Source organism: Apteryx mantelli, chromosome 10 (assembly GCF_036417845.1).
Source record: "Apteryx mantelli isolate bAptMan1 chromosome 10, bAptMan1.hap1, whole genome shotgun sequence".
Taxonomy (NCBI): domain Eukaryota; kingdom Metazoa; phylum Chordata; class Aves; order Apterygiformes; family Apterygidae; genus Apteryx; species Apteryx mantelli.
This window is the reverse complement of record NC_089987.1, coordinates 22,927,545-22,948,820: the sequence shown is the minus strand read 5'-3', so window position 1 is coordinate 22,948,820 and position 21,276 is coordinate 22,927,545. Positions and strand designations below refer to the sequence as shown.

General features: G+C 53.8%; 2 protein-coding genes and 1 non-coding gene across 3 annotated transcripts in view; 2 read left to right on the top strand and 1 right to left on the bottom strand.

Moving 5' to 3' along the window:
• The window catches only part of HYDIN (HYDIN axonemal central pair apparatus protein), a 172,307-nt gene extending 159,352 nt beyond the window's left edge, over nt 1-12,955 (top strand). Inside the window, exons 73-86 of the mRNA XM_067302835.1 lie at nt 173-320; nt 1,469-1,676; nt 1,927-2,148; nt 2,736-2,905; nt 3,712-3,910; nt 4,069-4,227; nt 5,344-5,624; nt 6,081-6,300; nt 7,371-7,583; nt 9,059-9,222; nt 9,526-9,676; nt 10,110-10,340; nt 11,296-11,520; nt 12,040-12,955. Of these exons, the coding sequence (XP_067158936.1) occupies nt 173-320; nt 1,469-1,676; nt 1,927-2,148; nt 2,736-2,905; nt 3,712-3,910; nt 4,069-4,227; nt 5,344-5,624; nt 6,081-6,300; nt 7,371-7,583; nt 9,059-9,222; nt 9,526-9,676; nt 10,110-10,340; nt 11,296-11,520; nt 12,040-12,513 (3,065 nt within the window). The 3' untranslated portion in view covers nt 12,514-12,955. The remainder of the gene's footprint in view (nt 1-172; nt 321-1,468; nt 1,677-1,926; nt 2,149-2,735; nt 2,906-3,711; nt 3,911-4,068; nt 4,228-5,343; nt 5,625-6,080; nt 6,301-7,370; nt 7,584-9,058; nt 9,223-9,525; nt 9,677-10,109; nt 10,341-11,295; nt 11,521-12,039) is intronic.
• A 206-nt stretch (nt 12,956-13,161) lies between these two features.
• The window catches only part of VAC14 (VAC14 component of PIKFYVE complex), a 107,461-nt gene continuing 99,346 nt past the window's right edge, over nt 13,162-21,276 (top strand). Inside the window, exons 1-2 of the mRNA XM_067302708.1 lie at nt 13,162-13,294; nt 18,555-18,705. Coding sequence (XP_067158809.1) covers nt 13,191-13,294; nt 18,555-18,705 — 255 coding nt within the window. The 5' untranslated portion in view covers nt 13,162-13,190. The remainder of the gene's footprint in view (nt 13,295-18,554; nt 18,706-21,276) is intronic.
• On the bottom strand, nt 16,197-16,267 carry TRNAG-GCC (transfer RNA glycine (anticodon GCC)). Its single transcript has one exon. It is a non-coding gene; the product is annotated as a tRNA-Gly (tRNA).

Below are 21,276 nucleotides of genomic sequence, written 5' to 3'. Positions count from 1 at the left end.
CCACCGTCACAGGCAGTGTGTCCATGTCCTGAGCATGCCGCACCACGGGGCAGCGCCCCTCAGTGCAAATTGCCTGCTGGGCTCAGCTGGCAGGCAGGAGCATGTTGTGCGGTGGTGGCCTGGTTGCCAGAGAAACTAAGGGTTTTCAGCTGTTGCTCTGTCCTTACCCCAGGGCATGAGATGTACCAGACAATCTATATGATCAACAGCGAGAAAGAGGCCTTCGGCTTTGCTTTCAGAGAAAGTTCTTTCTTCCCAGAGGGATGCGACACCTGCTTGAAAGTAGAGCCCCTGGAAGGCTCCATCGCACCCCTTTCAAGGTACCAGGGCTGTGTGGCTGTGTCTGGGTAATCTGGTCTTCTAGGCCCCCTTCCTGGAGAAATTCAGGGTTGGATCTTCTGATTTTGATGACAACAGCATGGTTTTGTGTTTGAACCCTGTGATCCCCTGAGCCAGCAGCTCCAAGTGTGCAAGCTGTCCTCTCTTCTCTGTATTCCCTTTAGTGACAGGGCCCATCACACATGTTCTGTGCAAAGACACCAAGAGCAGCAAGGCATGCAGGCAGCACTGCAGGCAGCATTTAAGCCCATCAGTGGGGACAGCAACAGGTTAATGAGGCTTTTATCACTAGCTGTGTTTTGCAGGATCAGCTGTCAGCAAATTCATGTTCTTTTCTTGTAAACTGCTGCTATGACATGCGATAAAACATGACTGAGGTAGAGCAGTATAACCAGTCACCAGCTCACCTGCTGATGCCCCATGGATGTCCTGGTGCCTGCTCAGCCTGCCTGAGTGTAAAGAGAACGCATTAGCTCTAGACAGCTTTGTTGTGGCTAAAAAGCTTCTGCGTTTTGGCTCACCACTGGGTGCAGGATGAGAGAGCACCTGCATCAGTTACTGTGGCTCATCCAACAAGCCCTGACTCCTTAAGCCTCTGCAGTTTGATGGTGTTTGATCATGTACCCAGGACCCACACAGAAATTACAAAGAGGCAGTCCAGCGGAGCCCCCATTGCACTGCCAACTGCCATGGGAGCTGGATGTTTCCTCTCTGCAAGAAGGATGTTACCCTTCTTGCAGAAAGGTACCCTACCTGTCACATAGAGGAGAGACTGGGTGTCTCTGGGAATGCCCTACTCTGTATTCAGGACAAAAGAGGGATCTCAGCGTGATGCTGCCCTGTGTCACGTGGACAGAGTATTAAATTCCATTTTAGTTCAGGGATTGCTTCCCTGTTGTTGTATCCTCTGTCATTTCACTGCCTAGTGTAGTCACACCCAACACAGCTCTCACCAGGATTTGCTCCACAGCGGAAGGTGCCAAAATAGCAGGGTGCTGCTCCTGGTTTCTCCCAGGCCTGATGTCCCACCCCAGCTGTTGCACAGCTGCTCTCCTGTGGACCAAACAATGTGGGGCCAAGAAAGCTATAAGAAGCAGTGAATGGAGCAGTAAGGGTCTTCTCTCCCCAGGTGTCCCATTACAATCTTCTTCGTACCAATACTAGAAGGAGAGTTGGTCTTCAACCTCATATGTGATGTCAAGAAGAAGCCCCAGCCCCTCTCCTTGAACATCAGGGCCACCGCCTATAGCATGAATGTGTCTGTCAGGTTTGAGGACAGCGATGGCTGTGTCGCTGAGCTCAGTGCACAGGAGATCAACGTCATTGACTTCAAGAAGGTGAGTGGCACTGGTTCCCTGCCCATTTGCCCCAAGGAGCCCTGCAAGATTGGGCCCTAACCAGAAGCTTTGCAAATGCGCTTGAACAAGAGGGAATGTTTTACTCATTTATATGTATAATCCAGTCTCTAGAGCGAATCATTAGCTGACTGTAGAAGATCCCGGAGAGCATTAGGAAGGAGCACTTGCTGTGCTGGCTGGTGCTTTCCAGTTGCTGTAACCCCTAGTCCCCACTGCCTTCTCCCCACAGGTGGAGCTAAATGAAAACATTCAAAACATCTTCACCATCAGCAATACCGGGAAGTTGAGCTTCACCTTCTCATGGGAACTTAGTGGCCCCCCAGCACGGAAACAGTTCCTTACCATTACCCCTCAGATGGGCACCGTGGAGGCCGAGGGGAAAGCAGAGACTCTGCTGACATTCCACCCATGGAAGCTGTGCTCTATAAAGAACGTAGAGCTGACACTGCAGGTGAGGGGCCAGAGTTCAGTATGTGACCTCCTTCCCTACACACCAGCTTGGCAGCAGGAGCCCACAGATAGACATGAGCTCCATCACTAAAGAGCCAAACTCGTCAGAGAGGCTCCTGCCACCCAAGTGAAGAGCCTGACAGCTCCTGAACTGAATGCTGTAACAAGTGCTGACCCAGGCCCACTTGCTTTTGAGGCAGGACATTTCCCCCAGGCCCTCTCTGCCCCTGATTTGAGGAGGACCCTAGATGTGCATTGGGATGGTCCTGTTCCTCTCTGCCAGGCCCCCACTGAGCCAAGTCCCATAGCTCACAGAGGCCCTGCCGGCATGTGGCCGCACTGCTGAATGGCAGCTCTAGGCACCTGTAAAAAGCAGGGCCATGGCTCTCCTAAAGCCTTACTCCCTCAGCCCAAGCTTTTCACTTTCTGTTTCCGTTCTGGGGTCCTTTGGCACCTGCTCTCCCTTATTGTCACTGCAGCCAGCAGTCCCCCATCCCCTTCCTCAGCCATCTCCGCTGTTCAGTTCTTGCTCCAGGTGCGGTTCCCACCTCTTCACCTGACTCATGCTGTCTTTTCCCCCCACTCCAGATCAGCAAGGGTCCCACGTTCATCTGCGTATTTCTGGCTACCGTGGTGGCACCCACCGTCCACTTCTCCTTCACCAAACTCAATTTTGGGGCCTGCTTTGTCTACCATGCTGGGATGCCACCTGCCCAGCAGACCCTCATCATCACTAACAAGGCAGACAAGGATGTCAGGTAGGCCTTCTCTGATCACTCCTTTGACCCATGCTCAGCACATGACTGGCCCATGCCCTTGTGGTGAGCGGGGCAAGGAAGCAGGGCCGTGTTCTGACCACCCACCCTCACGCTCACTGGAGTGACAGCGCTGCCACTGACTCCTCGCGGTAGCCAGACCTGCAGAGCCGGTGGGGATTGCATGCCCATGTCAATCCTCCCCATCTGTGTGCCCACCTCTCTGTTTTGGCTGTATAAGAAGACAGGGTTTGGCAGTGCAGGCAATCCGAGCAGGCTGGATTGCTCTGCTCTCCAGTCCTCTGAGTTACCTGAGTCTGAGCAAGGCCCAGAACAGCCTGGCTAAGATATCACAGGGAGGCTTCTGTGGAGCAGGGAGTTTAGCACAGGTCTCCTCATCCCATCCAGCACGCTGAACACAGGCATCCTGCCTGGCAGCAGGGAGGCACCATCTGTTCTTTGAGCTTATAAGATGCTTTACACTAGTACATAACACTACTAGCTTCCTTCATGCACCAACTGTGCTGACCCAGGCTGATCTTTCATTTTGCCTGTATTCACTTCTCCTTGAGTGCTATTCACACAAGGGACCTGTTCAGACTATTTCCCCCTGTCTGCTGAGCTGAAGATGGCCAGCTCCCATGATAAACAGACCCCTGGGCACAGCCAGTGGGCCCTAGTGATACTTGTGGATGGCAGGCTGAGGATGCAGCGAAAGGAGAATGGAGAGCCGCAGGTAGCCCTGATGTTGCCTGCTGAGCACACAGCTTTGTGACACCTCTGTTCCTCTTTGCTGTGCTTTCTCCCAGCTTGAACTGCTTGTTCACCAGCACTGCGCACCTGGAGGTGGACTTCCCGGGCTGTGTGCTATCCCCAGGAGGGACGGTGGAGGTGCCCATTACTTTCTATCCCAGAGAGGCTGTGTCTTACTATGAGCTTGTCCCTTTTGAAATCAATGGTCTTTCCCAACAGACTATTGAGGTCCAAGGAAGGGGCACAGAAATGAAGGTGAGACAAAACCCAAATCCTAAAACTCCAGGTGTCAGCCAGCCAGCATGGCTTTCTCTCTCATTTTCCTCATCCCTCTTCCCCAGTATGCCATGTTTTGGTCCTCTGCCACTCAAGTCCTCTTTCCTTTCACTTCATACTGATCTCTCCTACCTCAGGTTGACGTTGTGGAACCACAAAGAAAGGTGGTGAAGTTGGGAGCCCTCTCCATCGGACAGACAGTGAAGAAGATTGTCACCATAGCAAACAATAGTGCTGCCCCTCTCACTTTTAAGCTCAATTTCATGTATACCATGCCAGAGTTGCAAGAAGCTGGGGTAAGGCCTTTTCCTTTAGTGGAGAACACTTTACTGTGCCTACAGGGATGTCTGCAGGTAGCTGTGAGTTCCTTTGGACAGGAGCTAGCTTTGCTCTAGCACATTGCTGTATCCGAACGAACATCTTCCTTCACTTATGAAGGCTTATTATCTCTGATTTAGCACTGCATAAAAATGACTACGAAGCTCCAGGCTGGAGCAGACCCAGAGAACTTGGGGTGCAGGTAGACTGTGTGTCCTTAGCTTCCTCATGGACATCCCCAGAACTACTTGTTAATTGAATTGAAATTGCCTAGAGACTCCAGGATTGGATTTCCAGCTTTGTGGACATAGCAGTCAGTGTGTAAGAGAAATGCAGCACTGATTAGCCCTTCTCTATCCAATATATCAATATTCTCTCATGCAAAAATAGCCCAAAGTCTATTTCTCAAGTAATTTTTCTTTTCTCAAGAAATTTTTCCTTGTGCGTACAAGTAATCAAAGATCCCAAAGGATTAAAGCAGAATATGTTTTAGTTGATCCATAGAGATGATGATCACTCTCAGCTTCAGAGTTTCTTCTTTCACCTGCAGAAATATGTTGCTTAGTGTTTTATGTAATGTTTGCCACCAGATGGGACTGGGATGGTTTAATTAGGGTTAATTACAATTGCATGTTGTCCAGGCTAATGATCTGCCAGTGGATGCTTGCAGTGTAGACCTCTCGTGTGAGGTAGGTGCTAGGACTCTCTTAACAACCAAAAGTTAGAAGTAGGCATAATTCCTCTGATGTGTTTTAGATCCCTACGTTAGGTTGCAGCCGTATATTCTAGACACGTAAAGTTAAGGGAGATAAACCATACTTTAAAGACAAAGAGTTACAGCTCTCTTGGAGCTTACATGAAATGACTTTGGAAGTCACAGTCCAGCTCCCTATGGCCAGATGGACATCTGACAAGAGAACATCTTTGGTACCTAGGGACGAGTATCAGAGATTGAGCGAGATTGGAGTAATGTTGGTGGGAACAGAACAGGAATGAATCTAAGCATGATTGGAAAAATCTCCTCTAACTCTAGCTCTGAAGGATTCACAGCTCAGTTGCCAGATGAAGTAGCCTCCATTCATTTCTTTGGGCAGGTTCTCTGCTTGAACCCCACCAATGAAATAAGTCTGAAGCCCAAAGGAGATACCTGTAAAGTGGAGGTGATCTTCTCCCCAAAGCACCGCATCCTGCCATTCAATGAAGAAGTAATGTTGGAGTGCCATGGCCTGGTGCACTCCCTCTTCATGGTACAGGGCTCCTGCCAGGGCATCGATGTGAGCTTGGACCAGGAACACATCAACTTTGGAGCAGTGTTGCAGCAAAGCCGCACTTGCCGACGCATCCTCATGAAGAATACAGGCGACATAGGAGTCAGGTAATGCAAAACCCTGCCCTCCCTGAGTGCCTGAGAGCTTGGATGAGGGCTGGGGGCAGGATGGGGCTGTGGCTGCCCAGACAGTTGTTCCTATCTCCTTTATCCTCCCAGAGACAAGGTGGCAGGCTGAAAAGGACCAGCCTGTGAGCTAGGGCCAGCTGGCAGATCCTTGCAAAGGACACTCAGCCTGCCCATCAACCAGTTCTGCTTCACTGCATGCTCCTGGGCCTGTCACCTGAGTCACGCTCTACTGGGGGACATCCAGCACTGCAGGCCTGCTCAGAGGCTTTGCAGTCGAGCCCTGGGATTTAGCAAGGGGTTAACATCCAAACGCTTGTTTGCAAATAGGCATAGTTGACTCTTGCCCAACTTGAAGCCCTTAGAAGACAGTACACTGCATTCACAGCCTCCCAGTTGTTAATCCTTCCTTTCTGTCCTTGTGCTTTCCTTGGTAAGGTTTAAGTGGGCCATCAAGAGCTTCAAGCCGGATTTCTCCATCAGCCCCGCAAAGGGTTACATCTCCCCAGGAATGGATGTCCCCTTACTTGTGACCTTCCACCCCTCCAAGCCGAGCCAGGCTATCCAGTACAATGGCCTGCAGTGCTTCATCCAAGGCAGTGAGCCACTCCAGCTTACACTGGCAGGATGCTGCATGGAGGTCCCAGCGACCAAAGAGGTAACGGGAGCAGAGTCAGGATGGGTCCTACCCCACCAACCTCACCATCCGCTCCATGTCTCTCCCAGGGAAGGGCAAAAGGCCAAGTACACACATGGACTCACTCCTGCTTGTCATCCTGCCTGGTATCCCAGAGAGCTGAAAAAACTATCAGGCAGAATTTCCAAAATTTTGGAGCCCTTTCATTTCCTTCCTTCCATGTTGAAAAGTGCTGCTCCTCCAACTAGCGCCTCAGCTGTCCTGGCTCTGCGTTGTGGCACTGCTGCTGCAGTGATGCCCTGTGAGGCTGTTCCGAGACCCTCTTCGTGGAGCTACCAGATATACCCGCAACATTGCACCCACAGCCACACTCTTCCTCCCTGTCAGGGCATGGGAGCAGCAGCAGTGCACAGCATTTTCATTCAACACTAGGAGAGAGTAAAGCATCTGCACCCGGCTCCTGGGGTGCAGGGATGCAGCATGGGGGACTCCTGGCCCTCGCAGGCATTGCAGGAGGGTGCAGCTGGGAGCTGTTGGCTCACGTCCCAAAACAGAGCATGGACCTGCTCTTCAGCCTGCCCAGCAGGCTTTGCACAGCTCCGGCTGTGCAGCTCCAACCCCAGAAGCAGTCCTGTCCTCACACAGGGGAGGTTTTCTTCCAGGACTCCCCATTTTCCTTTTCCTCTGCTCCTTGTCAGGCTGAGCCCCAATCACCTAGCAGGCAAAAGACTCATTCCTCTCCAGTCTCCTTCAAGGTGTTCTCTTAAGAACAAATTGATTCACACTAAAAACCATGGCCCAAAGCAAAATTTTGCATGTGACTAGGAAAAGCTTTTCCCTCTGTTACAGGGCTTGGCAGAAAGCCAGTCCAAGTCCTTTCCAGCTTTCCCAGCCCGCCTGGGCAGCATGGGCTCCCTTCCAGCTGGGGTGGATAGTCAGACCAGACTGGCTGCCCCACAGCTCCAGCCCTGGTTCCAGGTTCTGCCTCTTTTCCTTCCACATCTCTGCAAGTGGATGAGGAGGTACCAGCCCCATGAAACAGGAAGGATTCCTCCATAAGACCAAGCAGCCTCTGTGCTCCTCTGTTGCAGACACTGAATTTCACATGTGATGTGCGCGAGAAGCAGAGCCAGACCATCCTCTTGTCCAACCCAAGCAACGAGGCCTGGACCATGCAACCTGTCATCAAGGGGCAACACTGGGAAGGGCCTGAATTTTTTCACCTAGATGCCAGTCAACAAAACAAACCCTACAAGATCACTTACAAACCCCTAACCATGACCTCTGAGGACAAGAAACATCAGGTATATAAGCTGCATCAGCATGCTGAACCTCATAATATGAACCTCACAGTTGACCCTGCTTTGAGCAGGAGGTTGGCCTGGATGACCTTCAGAGGTCCCCTCCAACCTGAATTATCCTATGCTCCTATGTTGGAAGCTGGATTTCTTGGTGGCTAGAGGCTCAGTATAGGGAAAGGGCAGGTGAGAAGTCAGCACTGACAACTAGATATATCAGAGGAGCTAACCTAAAAAGCCAGGTTGTCCAAGGCTCCAAGAAGTGAAGTTGATTCTGTGCAGCTCCTCATCCCTGCCTGTGCAGCCCGGGGGGCTCGGAGACCCCTGTGCTCAGCCTTGTGGGCTCTACAGGCTCCCCAAGCCCTGGGCACAGCCAGTTTGGCCAGCACTGCCCGGATGGACCCTGTTGCTGCTTAGAATCCTTTTGCAGCATGCGGACAGCAAGAGGGGCCAACCTGCCCTGCCATTCCTTGGTGCAGCCCTGACTGAGAGCACGCTGTCAAGTGAGAGACGACACAGTGATCTCTCTTGACATCACCTTTGGTAACATGGGTAACATGGATTCGGAAAGAGCCTTTCCTCCAGGTTTCAGGCTGGGCAGACGGGATGCCTGGCACAACTATTCCCATGGGCGCTATTTCTGAGACAGATCAGAGACCAGCCTCTAAATTAAGGGAGTCAGTCCAGAATGGCTCTGGGGTACTGGAGGTATGTGTCTGATACCTTCCCCATTCCCTGCTCCAGCTGACCGTACAGCAAGCCAGAATTGAGGCCAGAGCAGGAGGCCAGAGATCTCTGGGCCGAATCTCGAGGGTGCTGAGCAGCTCTGTGTTCTGTAGGGTTGTGTGTGCTCAGCATCTCTTTAACGTTGTACAGCCCTGCATTGAGTCACACAGTTTGCAACCCCTCTGGGGGCAGAGGAGGTGCCGTAGAGGGAGCTTGGCTGTGACCCGTGGGCACCTGAGACAAGTACTTTTCATGGCCCACCGTGGCTGGTGGGAACTTGCCGTGCAAGCCCACAGGCCACTCTCTGGGTGATAATGTTGGAGCTTGAGCGGAGGGCAACAGAGCTGGGATGCCAGAGCCAGCACAGTCCCAGTACTGACATCAGGGCAGTTGGGCTCAGCAGGGACTGCCACCCCCTTACCACAGCTGTCCCTGTAGGGGCAGGGGGCTGGCAGCTGATGTGACCAACTTAGCCAGGCAAGGAAAAGGGTGTTAGGATATAGCTCATGTGGGCCAGACCACCTCTGCTGCTGGGGCCGAAAGCAGAGCCAGTGTTTCCTTGCTTTGTCCTGGACATGCTGTCTCCACTCCCTATAGCTGTGCCAGCCTGAGCAGGTACCTCACCACCGCCTCCACCTGGTCAAAGCCACTCAAGTGACAGCCTGAGGTAGGGGGCTGCCCGGGTGTGCTCAAGAGCCAGCAACAGGTCCGGACAGAAAGCAGGAGAGCTCACCAGCTTTTTTCCTTCTCTCTAGGGCTCCATCTTCTTTCCATTCCCAGATGGGACAGGCTTGCAGTACCTCCTGCAGGGGACCGCTGAGGCCCCAAAGTGTTCGGGGTCTATTTTTCGGGAGGTACCATGCAGGACTCCCTACACTGAGCTCATCCCCGTCTCCAACTGGCTGAACAGACCACAGAGGTGAGCCAGGGCCAGGAAGTCTCATCTCACCAGCAATCCCTGCAGCAGTGCAAGGAAGGCCTTTCCCCTACCTGGAAGCTCCTTCCAGCAAGCTTTTTACTGTCCTTGGCCATTTCTGGCCAGAGGTGTCTGGGATTGTACTAACCATGTATTGCCTAAAAAAGACCCTTCTGGAGGGCTCTCCTCCAGGCTCGGTCAGAGCTGGTTCCTTCAGGCACTGAGGATGAGGGGAGCTGTTTTGTACCCCTGTGTGATGGTATCCTATGGGAGTCCTGTTGACCTTTCCCGCATCCTCACCCGCAGGTTCCTCGTGATAGTGGACATACTCAAACCAGAAAAGCTGGAAAGCAGTTCTGTGCTGCAAGGGCTGGAATACATTGATGTGCCTGGCTCCACCCAGAAGGACTACAAGCTCACGTTCCTTTCATATAAGGAAGGGGTCTTTAGCACAAAGGTAAATGTGGACACCAGGCCGCGGGGTCCTTCACGGAGCTGCTTGCTCACTGAGAAGCTACACATCTGTTTTCATACCTCTACATGCCCACCTGTGGGATTGTAGATCCCAGGGGGATACTGAACAGGAGGCGTCTGCTCTTTGCATACACCCCTCATGCTGTTAGTCTCAGTGAGGGTCCGGGACAGGAGATCCATTGAGGCCTGCTAAGCACATGTGGGTCAGGGTGTTTCTGAGCTGAAAGCAGCTGGCAACCGGGAGACTACAAAGCAGAAATACCGCACATGATTGCCCTGGTCTTGCACTCTTCCTAGGTGGCTGCTCGCAGCCATTCTTGGGGAAAGGGTGCTGAGCTAGAGGCTCTTTCGGCTGGCTTAACACAGCCGGTATATTTTTATGCAGTGACTCATACTTCCATTTTGCTCTGATTCAGGTGACCTTCCTCAACGAGGTGACCAAGGAATACTTGTTCTACATGGCCACTTTCAAGGCTACTGCTTCAGGACCCATCAGCACTATTGAACTGGTCACCCCTATTCGGAAGACTGTGTCCTCATCCATCAGGGTGGACAACCCTCTGTCTGTCCCAGTGACGTTTGTCACAGATTGCAAAGTGCTCGACATCAACGTTCCCCCACTGTTCACTGTTCCTGCTTTGTCAGAGGTAGGCGCAAAGCTTGTCTGACACTCTTCTCTCTCTGCAGCCTTTCTGCGAGCAGGTGCTCTTTGAGGGTCCTGCTTTTTGGGGGTGCCCTCCATGCTCTATATGGGGCTGCTTTTCAGGGGTAACAGCTTCCACCTGCTAATAGTTTGATCTGAGGAGAGATTTAACACGATCGGGATCAAACGCAAGTGGAGAGGGAAGAAGTGTGTGAGAATATCCCCAGTGGGAATTGCCCTACACTGATGGAGTCTGCCATGCTACCCCGTGATATACAAAAACACCAACCTGTGTCCCACAGGTCATTGTCCAAGCACAGCTGCCCTGTGTCATCCATGATCATTCCTTTCTGGGACAGGGCCTCTGTGCAGGGTCAGTCGGGCCTCCCCCATCCTCCTGTGCCAGTCTCACCAGCACTGCCTTTAGGACTGTCCAGCCTTCCTGAGAACAGCTGGGAATGAGTTCTAAAGATAAAAATCTTACTCTGGTACCATAAAGCTTACTAGAGCACATGAGTATGTTGTTTGGAGTTGGGGATTTCACCTTGGTTTCCTGAGGAAGGCTGCTGGGATGCCTGCATGCCAGCCTGTCCTCTCTGAAACTCAAATTTGACAGATGGCAAAGGTTGCAGAGCTATTAGGGTCCTCGGAGGTGTGTTGGATTGGGGACATGCAAATTGGGGACATGTGAGCAAAGCAAGGGGGACAGCTACTTGAGCTTCCTGATGTGGGGGTGATGGGTGAAGGATATTTCAGGGCGGGAAGCCGCTGGGATAGTGCTGGAGGGCTCTTGCCTGCTGGGGACCATCCCTGGAGTGAATTATCCCCCAGCTGCAGCGTGGCTCTGCCCTGCTAATTGGAGTGACTGAGGGGTGGGCTGCCATCCTGCTTCCCCCTGTCCCAGGCCCTGCCTCCCCCCTCTTGCCTGACCCAGCAGCTCTTCCTTCTGTTCCTCCCAGGCCGATCTCGTCTTTGAGTACCAGCCCTTGAAAATGGGGGAGAGCACCGGGCACCTGGTGCTTCAGAGCAACGACTTGGGCTCTTTCTACTACAACCTGAACCTGAAAGCCACCGAGAGCAGGCTGGAGAAGCCACTCTACTTCTGCACCACGCTGGGCTCTAACCAGACCATCACTGCCAAATTCATTAACTACGTCCGGCAGAAGACAGATTATGTCCTCCAGGTGCCCCCAGCCTGCCCCACACGGTCCCCCCAGGCCCTTGCTGGAGAGGAGTCCTGCTGGGCAGCAGGGGTGGGAGGCAGCTCATCTTGCCGGCATCACTGCTCTTTTTTGGGGGATTCTGCCCCTCCAGCTTGATCTGGCCTAACCATGGTGGCCATACAAGCATGAGGGTCTTCCCACCAAAGCAGAGCCTGTCCCCAGGTGGACTGTCCTCCCTCATAGGCTCTCTCAGATGCTGTTGTTGGAGCTGCTATTGCAGGTCCCTTGGAGCTTGGACTTCCGGGTTACTGCCAGGGCCGGGGTTTAAGGTCCCCCAACGTTTGGGGTGCAGAGTTGTCCATAGTGGGAACTTTTGGGTGTCCGTGTGGCCATTCATCATGGGCGCTCACCTGAGCTTGGGAACGGGAGCAGTGTGACTGCAGTCACTGTGCTGTGTGACATGGGGGACCCTTGGTCTCTGCCCAGCCCTTCCGTTCCTGCTTTTGTGACCCCCCGTCATCTCCTCTGTCCCCCATGCAGATGGACTGCGCAGATTTCCAGACAGAGAAAACCATCAGTGTGACCCCTGCCTGTGTGGGGGGCTCCGAGGTGTGTGTGGAGGTGACCTACGAGCCCTGCCAGCTGGGCGAATCCAGAGCGACACTGCTCCTCTCCTCCCCGCTGGGCGGGGAGTACAAGATCCCGCTCTTTGGCCTCTCTGTCCCACCCAAGCCACAGGGCCCCTTCCAAATCAAGGCTGGCTGCAGCACCTCCATCCCCTTCAAAAACGTCTTCTTGCAGCACATGACCTTCAGGTACAACGTGGAGAACCCGGCGTTCACTGTCAGGGCTACCGAGAACCTACGCTCTAAGAAAAACATCTTCATCACCGTCTCGTTTGAGGGCAGCCCAGCCGGCAGCAAGGCCCCCGTCACAAGCAAGCTGGTGGTCTCCTGCGTGGGGGCAGATGTCTCCTGGGTGTACTACCTGCGGGGGATCACCCCCGAGAAGTGACCTGCCGGCAGCGCCCTCCGGGGAAGCTGGATTTTGGGAACCCCTGAAGCACCAGCAGCGCAGGGGCGGGAGATCCCGCTGCCCCGGAGGGACCTGCTGGCCACAGGCACATCCGTGCCGGGGGCCGGGCTGTTTGCAGGCGGCGAAGGCCGGCCGCGGCCGCGGAAGATGGGACTGCGCCAAGGAGGCTCCAACTTTTTCCCCTTCGTGCACCACGCTGACGGCCTTCAGTCGAAGCCAAACGGCTCCCCCTGCGGCAGACCTCCCCCCCTCTGGGTTTCTTGCCAAAAATGCCCCTCACAGCGGGAGTTAACGGAGTTGGCGGCTCGTTGCTAACGAGCCCTCGAGCAGAGGCCAGGCGCGGGGGGGAGGTGGCGCGGGGCCGCTCTGCCGTTATCTCCTGTACGGGGTGGTGTTCGCAATAAAGCTCTGGCAGCCGAGAGCCGCGGTGGGAGGTCGGCGGGGCCCGGCCGCTGCGCGGAGGCAGGGCTCGGGAAGGGGGGAGGACGGGAGCCCCGGGCCGGGCCGGGCGCCTCCTCCGCGCCGCGCGGGGGCGCCGTGCGCCGGGGCGGGGCGGCGCGGCGCGGCGGTCACGGGGGCGGGTTGACTTGGCGGCCGCCGGCAGCGGCGGGCGCCCGGCCGCGGGGCGCCGCTGAGCCGGCGGGAGCGGCGGCGCCATGAACGCGGAGCGGGACCTGGCGCCGCTGGCGCCCAGCGTGGTGCGGGCGCTGAACGACAAGCTGTACGAGAAGAGGAAGGTGGCGGCCCTCGAGATCGAGAAGTGAGCGGGGCCGCGGTGGGACGGCGCCGGCGGCGGCCGGGCTCCGTGAGGGCAGCGGGGCCGGGGCCTGCGCGGGGCCCCCTGCGGCGCCGGCGGGAGCTGGCGGCGGCCCGGGGGAGCTGGGGGCCCGGGGAGAAGAGGGGGAGCTCCGGGGGGGCGATGGGAGGCCCGGGGAGACGCAGGGCCGCGGGGGGAGCTGGGGGGGCCCGGGGTGCTGGGCGGCTCCGGCAGGAGCTGGGGGGCCCGGGGGGAAACGGGAGGCCCCGGGGGTCGAGGGGGGCCCGGGGCTCGGGGGCAGCTCTGCGGCCAGCCTGGGCCCGGGCGGGCTCGGGGGACACGAGGCCGCAGCTCCGGGGGCCGCTGGGGGTGGTGGTGGCGGCGGCCGGGTGGCAAGGGCTCTGCCCCGAAGCTGCGCGGTGCCTCCGCATCGCCGCGCCGGCGCTTCGTGAAGTTTCTCTGCGAGCCCGCGGGTTGCGGGGTGCGAGCGGGGCCGCGCCGCTTTGGGGAGCACGGCCCGGGGAAAGGAGGCTTTTCGGGGAACCCGTTGCAAAAGGCCTTTTCCGACAGCGGGTCCCTCGCTGCGTTGCACAACGCAGCTAAAGCGCTGCGTGGAAGCAACGCGCGAGCAGCGTAACTTTAGAAACGTGTCAAAGCTTCAGGAACGCGGAGTTTGCTCTTCTGCTACGTGTCGAGGCGCTCGCAGGTAGCGGGTAGCCAGCTCGGCGCCTGCCCCAGCCCCAGACGATGACTGGGGCGCACTGGCGTCTCGCAGCGCTGCAGGCAGGAGCCTAGGCGGGGGAAAGTGGGTTGGTGCTGGAGCAGCGGTGCCCGTGCAGAGCCCTTCTCTTGTCAGCGCACAGAGCCACGTTACTGCGACTGACCGGTGGATGTACTTGTTTCATCACTCCGCTTACAGGACAGTGAGATCTAATCCCTACCCTGCGGTCTAGGGTCTGCTTGAGCCGGCCTGACCACATCCTGCGTTCATTCCCAGCTGCAGAAGTGGAAAGCTCCCTCTGTCACCTCTGGCCTTTGGGTATTTCCTTCAGTTCTTCCTGTGTCATCTGTGTTTTGATCTCGCTTAGGCCTTCCTTTCAAAGCCTGGTAGGCAAGGTCTGCAGGAGTCTGCTGGCATTGCTTTGCCCCCTCTAGTGTTGTCTATATGCATTCCCCACTGGTCTTACAGCTTCAGTTCTCACTGCGGTAGGCTGGGTGCCCTGTGCCGTTTTGGTCTGTGACTTTGCCTGTGAAGTACTGTGTCCCTTTCAGGCTACGCCTGAGAGCTTGGTGCATCTAGGAGATCTAAAACATCTCCTCTAGGGACAGCCTAATGCAGGGCTGGAACGACGATCTGAACCTGTGGCTGAACTTCCCATGGGAGATGCAGCTATCAAGAGAGCTGTGAGGAGAAAGGCCAACTCCTCGTAGCAGCCTCCGCCTGGCAAAGTGATTGAGATGGTGACAGAGCAGCTTTACAGAGACTTTGGTGGGAAATGCGGGAGAGATGCAAGGTGTAATCGGTGTGCCTCTAATGTAGAGTGTGTCTCACTGGAGGGTGAATCGGGGCAGCAGAGAAAAATGGCCCTTGAGGATGGGGTGAGCATTTGCTCAGGTACTAATCTATCACCTTCAGCCCCTTGTTCTGTTTCCATGTGTTTAGTTTCTCCTGTTTTTCTCCTTCCCACACAGGAATAGTTCCTTAAGGATGTGTTGTGATAAATGTGCTGCACTGCCCTTGCAATTCAGGCCCCAGGGATACTTCAGTAATTGCCCCTTCTGAATACCGCTGTACTAATCTTATCCAAGCAGCTCTATTCTGACTTGTTTTGCCCCAGGGTGATGGTTTTATGATGGGCTTAAGCCAACCAAAATCTATGTTGCTGTGTATAGTCCTAGTCCTGCCTCCTGCTGCCTCTTCACTGGTACTTACTGTTTTGTGGTGGTGCTCTGTCCTGTCCTTTGGGCCCAGCCAGTTCAGCTGATCCGGCTGAAAACCCAATCTGAGAAGGGTATGAGGAGGAGGAAGACAAGGACCAACTCTTTCTACAGCTGCATAGGTTTAGATCAGCTTAAACCAGTCACAGAGCAGCCCCATAAATGTTGCTCCCATGTCTACTGCATCGAGTGAGGGGGGGATTTGCTCCTGCTTAGCTAAGGTACCTTCCCAGTCCTCTGACATTGCTGTTGGGTACTTTTTGCCTTCCTGGTTAAGTCTTCCCTCACCCTTTAAACTATGAGGGAGGTTTGTAAAGTTGTTCCTGTTCAAAGAAATGAAAATACTGTGTTCATTAACTCCAGATTGTGAAAGGATTGCCTTGGTGGTCTGTGCTGCTGGAGCTCAGCGGGCGTTCTTCCTGCTAGAGCCTGATGTCGGGGCAGGACTGGAAATCAAAGCTGTTTGCCCTAAAACAGCAGATCATGAGAGTGGTTCAGTCTGTGGCTGTTGTAAAACTCAACTTCTGGGTGGGGATGTGTGAGGGGGAACTTTGTGATACCCTGAAGGAGAAAGAAGGCAGCTGCTTTGCTCAAAGCAGGGTGAGAACAGAGCTAGTGTTAATCCTGCGGGGTGCCCATTTAAGATGCCCATCTAGGAAAGGACAGCGCAATATTTTCTAGTGTCTCTGCACCCTTCTGGCTCTGTGTGGCTGGGGCTAGGCTTAGCAGTGCAGGTTTTAACGCATGAGGAGTGTTTGTGAATTTAAGAGTGCTGCCAGGTGAAATACCACGTGTCAGAATTGCCTGAATTAAGTGTATTGTCAAAGCAAGAAATTTATAGAGTTAGATGTTAGAAGCTTTTGTGCCTTCATCAAGTATTAACGTAATCCCTATTTAGGCTAAGTTTTTATGACTTGTGTGCATGCTTCTTGTACAGAGGCCCAAAAAAAGGAAAAAATTATGCTCTTGCATTGGCCGGGAATCGAACCCGGGCCTCCCGCGTGGCAGGCGAGAATTCTACCACTGAACCACCAATGCTGCAGCTGTGGATGTTTGCGTGCACAGCTGCCTCAGCTCCTGCACTGGAGCGTCTCCCTCAGTCTCTCAAAGCAGCCGGTGGGTCTGATGTGGCTGCATCGAGTGCGAGGAGCAGGGAGAAGCTGTGGGGAGCAGGGCAAGCCTTGGCTGAAGTGAAGGAGAGGGCAGGCAACCTGGGACGTTTCAGTAGCTGCATAGCCTGGAGTGGCTTTGCCTGAGCTCTCGGGGTTTCAGATCGGATTTAAATGTGGCTGAAGCATTAAATGCGTCTGGGCAATGAGCTGCAAGTTTCTGAGGTGGAGCAGGCATTGCGTGTGGTAATCTTGCTTGCTTATTGTTAGGAACGGTGCTGCCTGTGACTGGAACCAAATCTAAAAATCTTGGTCTCTTTTGTAATAGGATATTAAAAAAGTCAAGTGAAATGTCAGCTGAAGCAGTGGGTGGCCAGCTGGAATGGTCCAAAATCTTTCCTTTGCTTTGGGCAGGTGTCAAACGCAGGCATCCTGACTGGTGGGCAGGAATTTTGCCCCTGCACCACCGGTGCTCCCAGCGGGTGCCGAGCAATGCTTTGCTGCCTTCTGGTGCTGGGTCGGGGAGAATGGCCCTTGTAACCCACAGGGCAGCACGTGTCTGGATTGAGCAGAGCCTTTCCCATTCCCTCTAAGTGCTTTTGGGTTTGCAGCAGTTGCAGGGAGCAAGCTAGCCACTGCTGCCCCTCGCAAGGTACTTGTGCTTTAACAGCTTTGTCCTCGGCTTTGCATGAGATTGAGGACTTGTTGATGCAGCTGATAATGCAGATGCAGCTTCTCCTGGACAAGGGACACTTGCTGGCGTAACCATGTGGCAGACTGGCCTGTTCTACCACACGGGACAGCATGCTGGCAGGAAAGTTGAAGGCCTTGGTGTGGACATCACTGTGTTAGTGGCGCCCTTCAGGGTGCAGGTGGGTGAACAGGTCGAGAAGGGAAGGTTGGGGTCAAACCTGGTTAGTCTGGGACCCTCCTAAAATGAAGGGTTCCAACACTGAAGACACTGTAGGTTTCTCCTTAAGCTAAATTCTTCAGCCAGGGCATTCACCACCCTCTTGTGACCTGTGGACTCCCTGTTCTCCTCTGCAGCTCCCTACCTCTGTCCCCATCCTCTGCAGCTCTTCCTTTCCAGAAGCCCTGGAGAGAAGGGCTCATCTCTCCTGCTATCTCCAGAGTGAGGAGGAGACCTGAGGGCAGCAGGAGCTGCTACCAGAGCTGCCCAGGTGCAGGCTGGAGATGGGGCCCGTTAGTGTGGGCACTGCGGATCCTCTGTCCTCGCCCATTCACTGCCCTGGGCAGCACCGGTTTTCTCCGTGCCCTGAGCAGCCCTGACTGGGCTCCGGGGTCACTTCCATGCAAGTGTGGTTAACCTCCACGTACGGGCTGTTGTGTGCAAAATGCTGGTGTCGGTGTGATTACACACCCAGTTGGACACCGCCTCCCACTTGCCCTGGGGAGTGCCTGGCAAGTGGAGCATGTGCAGATCTCATCCAAATGAAGCAGTTGTCTTGGTTTGCTATTGTCACGCTAAATCATCATGCTCCCGTGAAGCGGCTCTGTTGACGTGGTCTCGCTGAGCAGAGGATGCTGTCGTTTTTCTGGATGGGGCTTGGGCAGGGGGGCACACGATAGTTCCCCCAGCAGCAGCGTGGACCTGAGGCATTACGCACGGCCCTGTTGGAGGGAGTGTTTATCTGAGGACATAGTGACTTCTTCTCTGGCCTCTCTGTCCCTTGCGAAGGGAAGAAATCCTACTTCTGGCTCAGGCCTGGTTTCACATCCCCCTTTGAAAGTGCTGCTGCAGGCGTGAAGCCTTGGTGAGGTGGCCCTCAAGCGCCCGTACCGAGCTAACTCAGGACTCTAGTTTTTTGGCTGCAGGTTCACAAGCTGCGAATGTGGCTGCCACTGTGGGCACAGCCCCCTCCCTGCACTCTTTCCGGAGGTCTGGGGCAGCACATGGATGGGTAGCTGCTGCTAAACTTGAGAGGGAAGGTGAGGAGAGCTCTGCCTTGGCACAGGAAAGTTTAATTTGTGGGTTGCTTGAATGTTACCTGTGCTGGTATCAGTTTGTGCTTTGATGTTTGTCACAGCCAAAGCTCAAAATCCCTGTTACAGACAGCCACAGGGAATTTTCCTGGATGAGGGAAGCAGGGAGCTGACCCACGAGGCGATCTAGCTCGCTGAACTAGGCTTTCAGGCCCAGGTATTTGCATCAGATAGAATCTAAAGTTGCCTTTTGCTTTTCTCTTCCTCCCCAGGCTGGTGCGAGAGTTTGTGGCTCAGAACAACACGTCCCAGATCAAACATGTGATCCAGATCCTGTCGCAGGAGTTTGCGCTTTCCCAGCACCCTCACAGCCGGAAAGGGGGGCTCATTGGCCTGGCTGCGTGCTCCATCGCCCTGGGCAAGGTAGGCGTGGGCATTTTTGGTTCGCACGTGTTGTAGTGGCAGAACGGCTGCTCCTTCTGGGCCAGCCTGCTGGAGGAGACGCGCTGGCTGCTCCAAGGCCCCTTGACTCCCTTCCTTCCACATGTGAGAGTTGCATCTTGTGCTGCATCATGTGACGAGGGTGTGTGAAAGCTTCCCCAATGGCTCCAGCCATGTCCTTTCAGCACAGGGTTGTGTCCTAGCCTGGGCCACATCTTGGCAGCTGCACAGAAATGGTCTAAGTGCATCCGTTTATCCTCTGTCCAACAGCTATGTTTTGAGTGGATATTGGCGCCAAGCTGAAAACAGGACTAGACTCAACATGTTTCAGCTGAGGTCTGTTCCTGTTTAACCTCAGATAACCTCCTGTTTAACTTCTGCTCCTGTTTTAAATCTCTTTGGAAGCGTAAAAGACAAATATGTTTGTCTGCTGAGGACTGCTCTGACATAGTCTCCCATTGCGCATGTGCGGCTGGTTTTGGCAGTGCCTGGACACAAGGTGGTAGAAGTAGGATATTAATTTGTATTAGAAAATTTGGCAAGAGGCAGAGCCTGCTTTTTGCTGCTCACAGCTCGGTAGACTCCTGCAGCACAGACTGGACTTTTGGGAAGCGTGGTTAAGGTATGGGCCAAGTTGTGCCAGAGTCTTAGTCAGACTAAGCAAGCACTCGGGGTAACGTGGAAGGCTGCGTTAGCCTCAGCTAACGACTTTCTTTTGGACGTAACAGGAAAGACTTGCAGAACTATCGGACTTGCTGAATGCATGGATCACTCAGCCCAGTTGTGGAGGCATTATACAGGTGCCCTTTGTACCCCTCACAAGTAGAGGGAAGCTGACTGATTTCCATCCCAATTAAGGGCTTCCTCTATATCTTTCCTCTCATTAAAAAGAGCAAGCTCCATAAGTTGCCTCAAGGGCTAGACCAGAGCATCCAGATCCCTGTTGAGGGCAGTGTGGATTCTGCAGGTGAAGAGCTCCATCAGGCTTTTGAATTAAACCACGTGGTTGATTTTCAAAAGTGCTTGCAAGGGTAGAAGTCATTTTGGTATGAAGTAGGATATATGTCAAAGAAAGCACAGAGCTTGGGAAGAGCAGATTGTCCCTGTTGGAAGAGCTGAGGTAGATTTTAATTTAATTCCTTTCTAAAGAGAATCATGATTGGTTGAAATGGATACTTTGAGGCCTTACATTAACTGCCTTTAATTGGATAACACTGTGCTTCTGAGCAATGTTCTCATCTTCATCCTCTTGTTAAGCTCTGCCGTTCTCACTGCTGAGACTCGTCACAAAACACTGCTTTCCTGCACCAGCAATGCTATGTTCTGCCTTCACCCCAAAAAGGCCTGAAAGGTGCAAACTGAAAGTGTAACCTTCACCTCCCGCACAGCACAGCACTGGGACAGGGTAGTCAGCGCTGCAAGAGCTGCCAACACAGCTGGCTCCAAGGGACGGAGGAGTTGCTTTTGGTGGCCTTGAAGAACATTGATAAAAAACGTTGAGTTGAACTCTTTAATCTGGTAGCCTGGGCATTGCTGATTTTCGTAGTGATTCTTTTGCTAGATGATTAGTAAATGCTGACTGTTTCCCCAAAGTAGGTTTTGTTAACTTCAAAACAAGCCAACCTCCGGCCTCCACCTGTGTATTTGTCTGAAACTCCTGTTTTGCTGGCAAATCCTTAAACAAAAGTCTTTTGGGGAGGAGGGAGGGCTGCTTAGTGAATATGTTTACTTGTGGGCAGAGTCAAGTTCTGCCTAGTGTGGCTCTTTTATGGTGCCAGAGGACAAACTTCATCATACAGAATGTGTTTAGCTTAATTTCTTGAGCTCTTGTGGCTCCCTGTCCTTAAGCAGCTGCACGCACTGAAACTGCGTGTTTTCCAGTAGTTTGAGCCTCAGCTGAGTTGGTGTTTCTGGAGTCAATAAGGCAGAAAGGCACTTTGGGGACTGCTGTTTTTCTCCCTTTTCGTGAAACATGTATGACCACCTCCTTCATGCTGCCCAGCTCCTAGTTTTACAAAGAATAGCCCTGCAGACCAAGGGCTTCTTTGCTCTGACATGTGCAGCTCCAGCTGCTGGGAGGTGTGCTGCTTTGCTTAACTGAGGTGGGACTAGACTTGGTCTTTGCTATTTGGTGTCTGGGATGTTCTCTCTGGCCGTAAAAACCTCAGCGGGTTTACACAGAAACCAGCTGGCCTGAGTATAGGCAGGTAACATAAATCCTGGCTGATGACTGACTGCTGGTGACGACTGGCTTTGCTGGGAATCTGCCTCCATTCTGGCTTGGAGGGGAGAGGGAGGTAGGGCTAGATTTCTTTGTGGGCTTATCTCCAGCATAGATGAATGGCTTGCGGTGGAAGAAAGCCCCTCTTGCTTTGAAAGGTGCTTGGAGTGGGTGGCTGAAATAGATGATACAGCTCCACAAACGTGCACGTCTCTGGGAATCAAAATCAGTCACATGCAGTTGGAGTAATTACTTGAAACGTTTCTCTACTTGCTCAAAAGACTGCCACCATACCTGAATAATAAAATCAGAGCACATGATACCAGTGAATT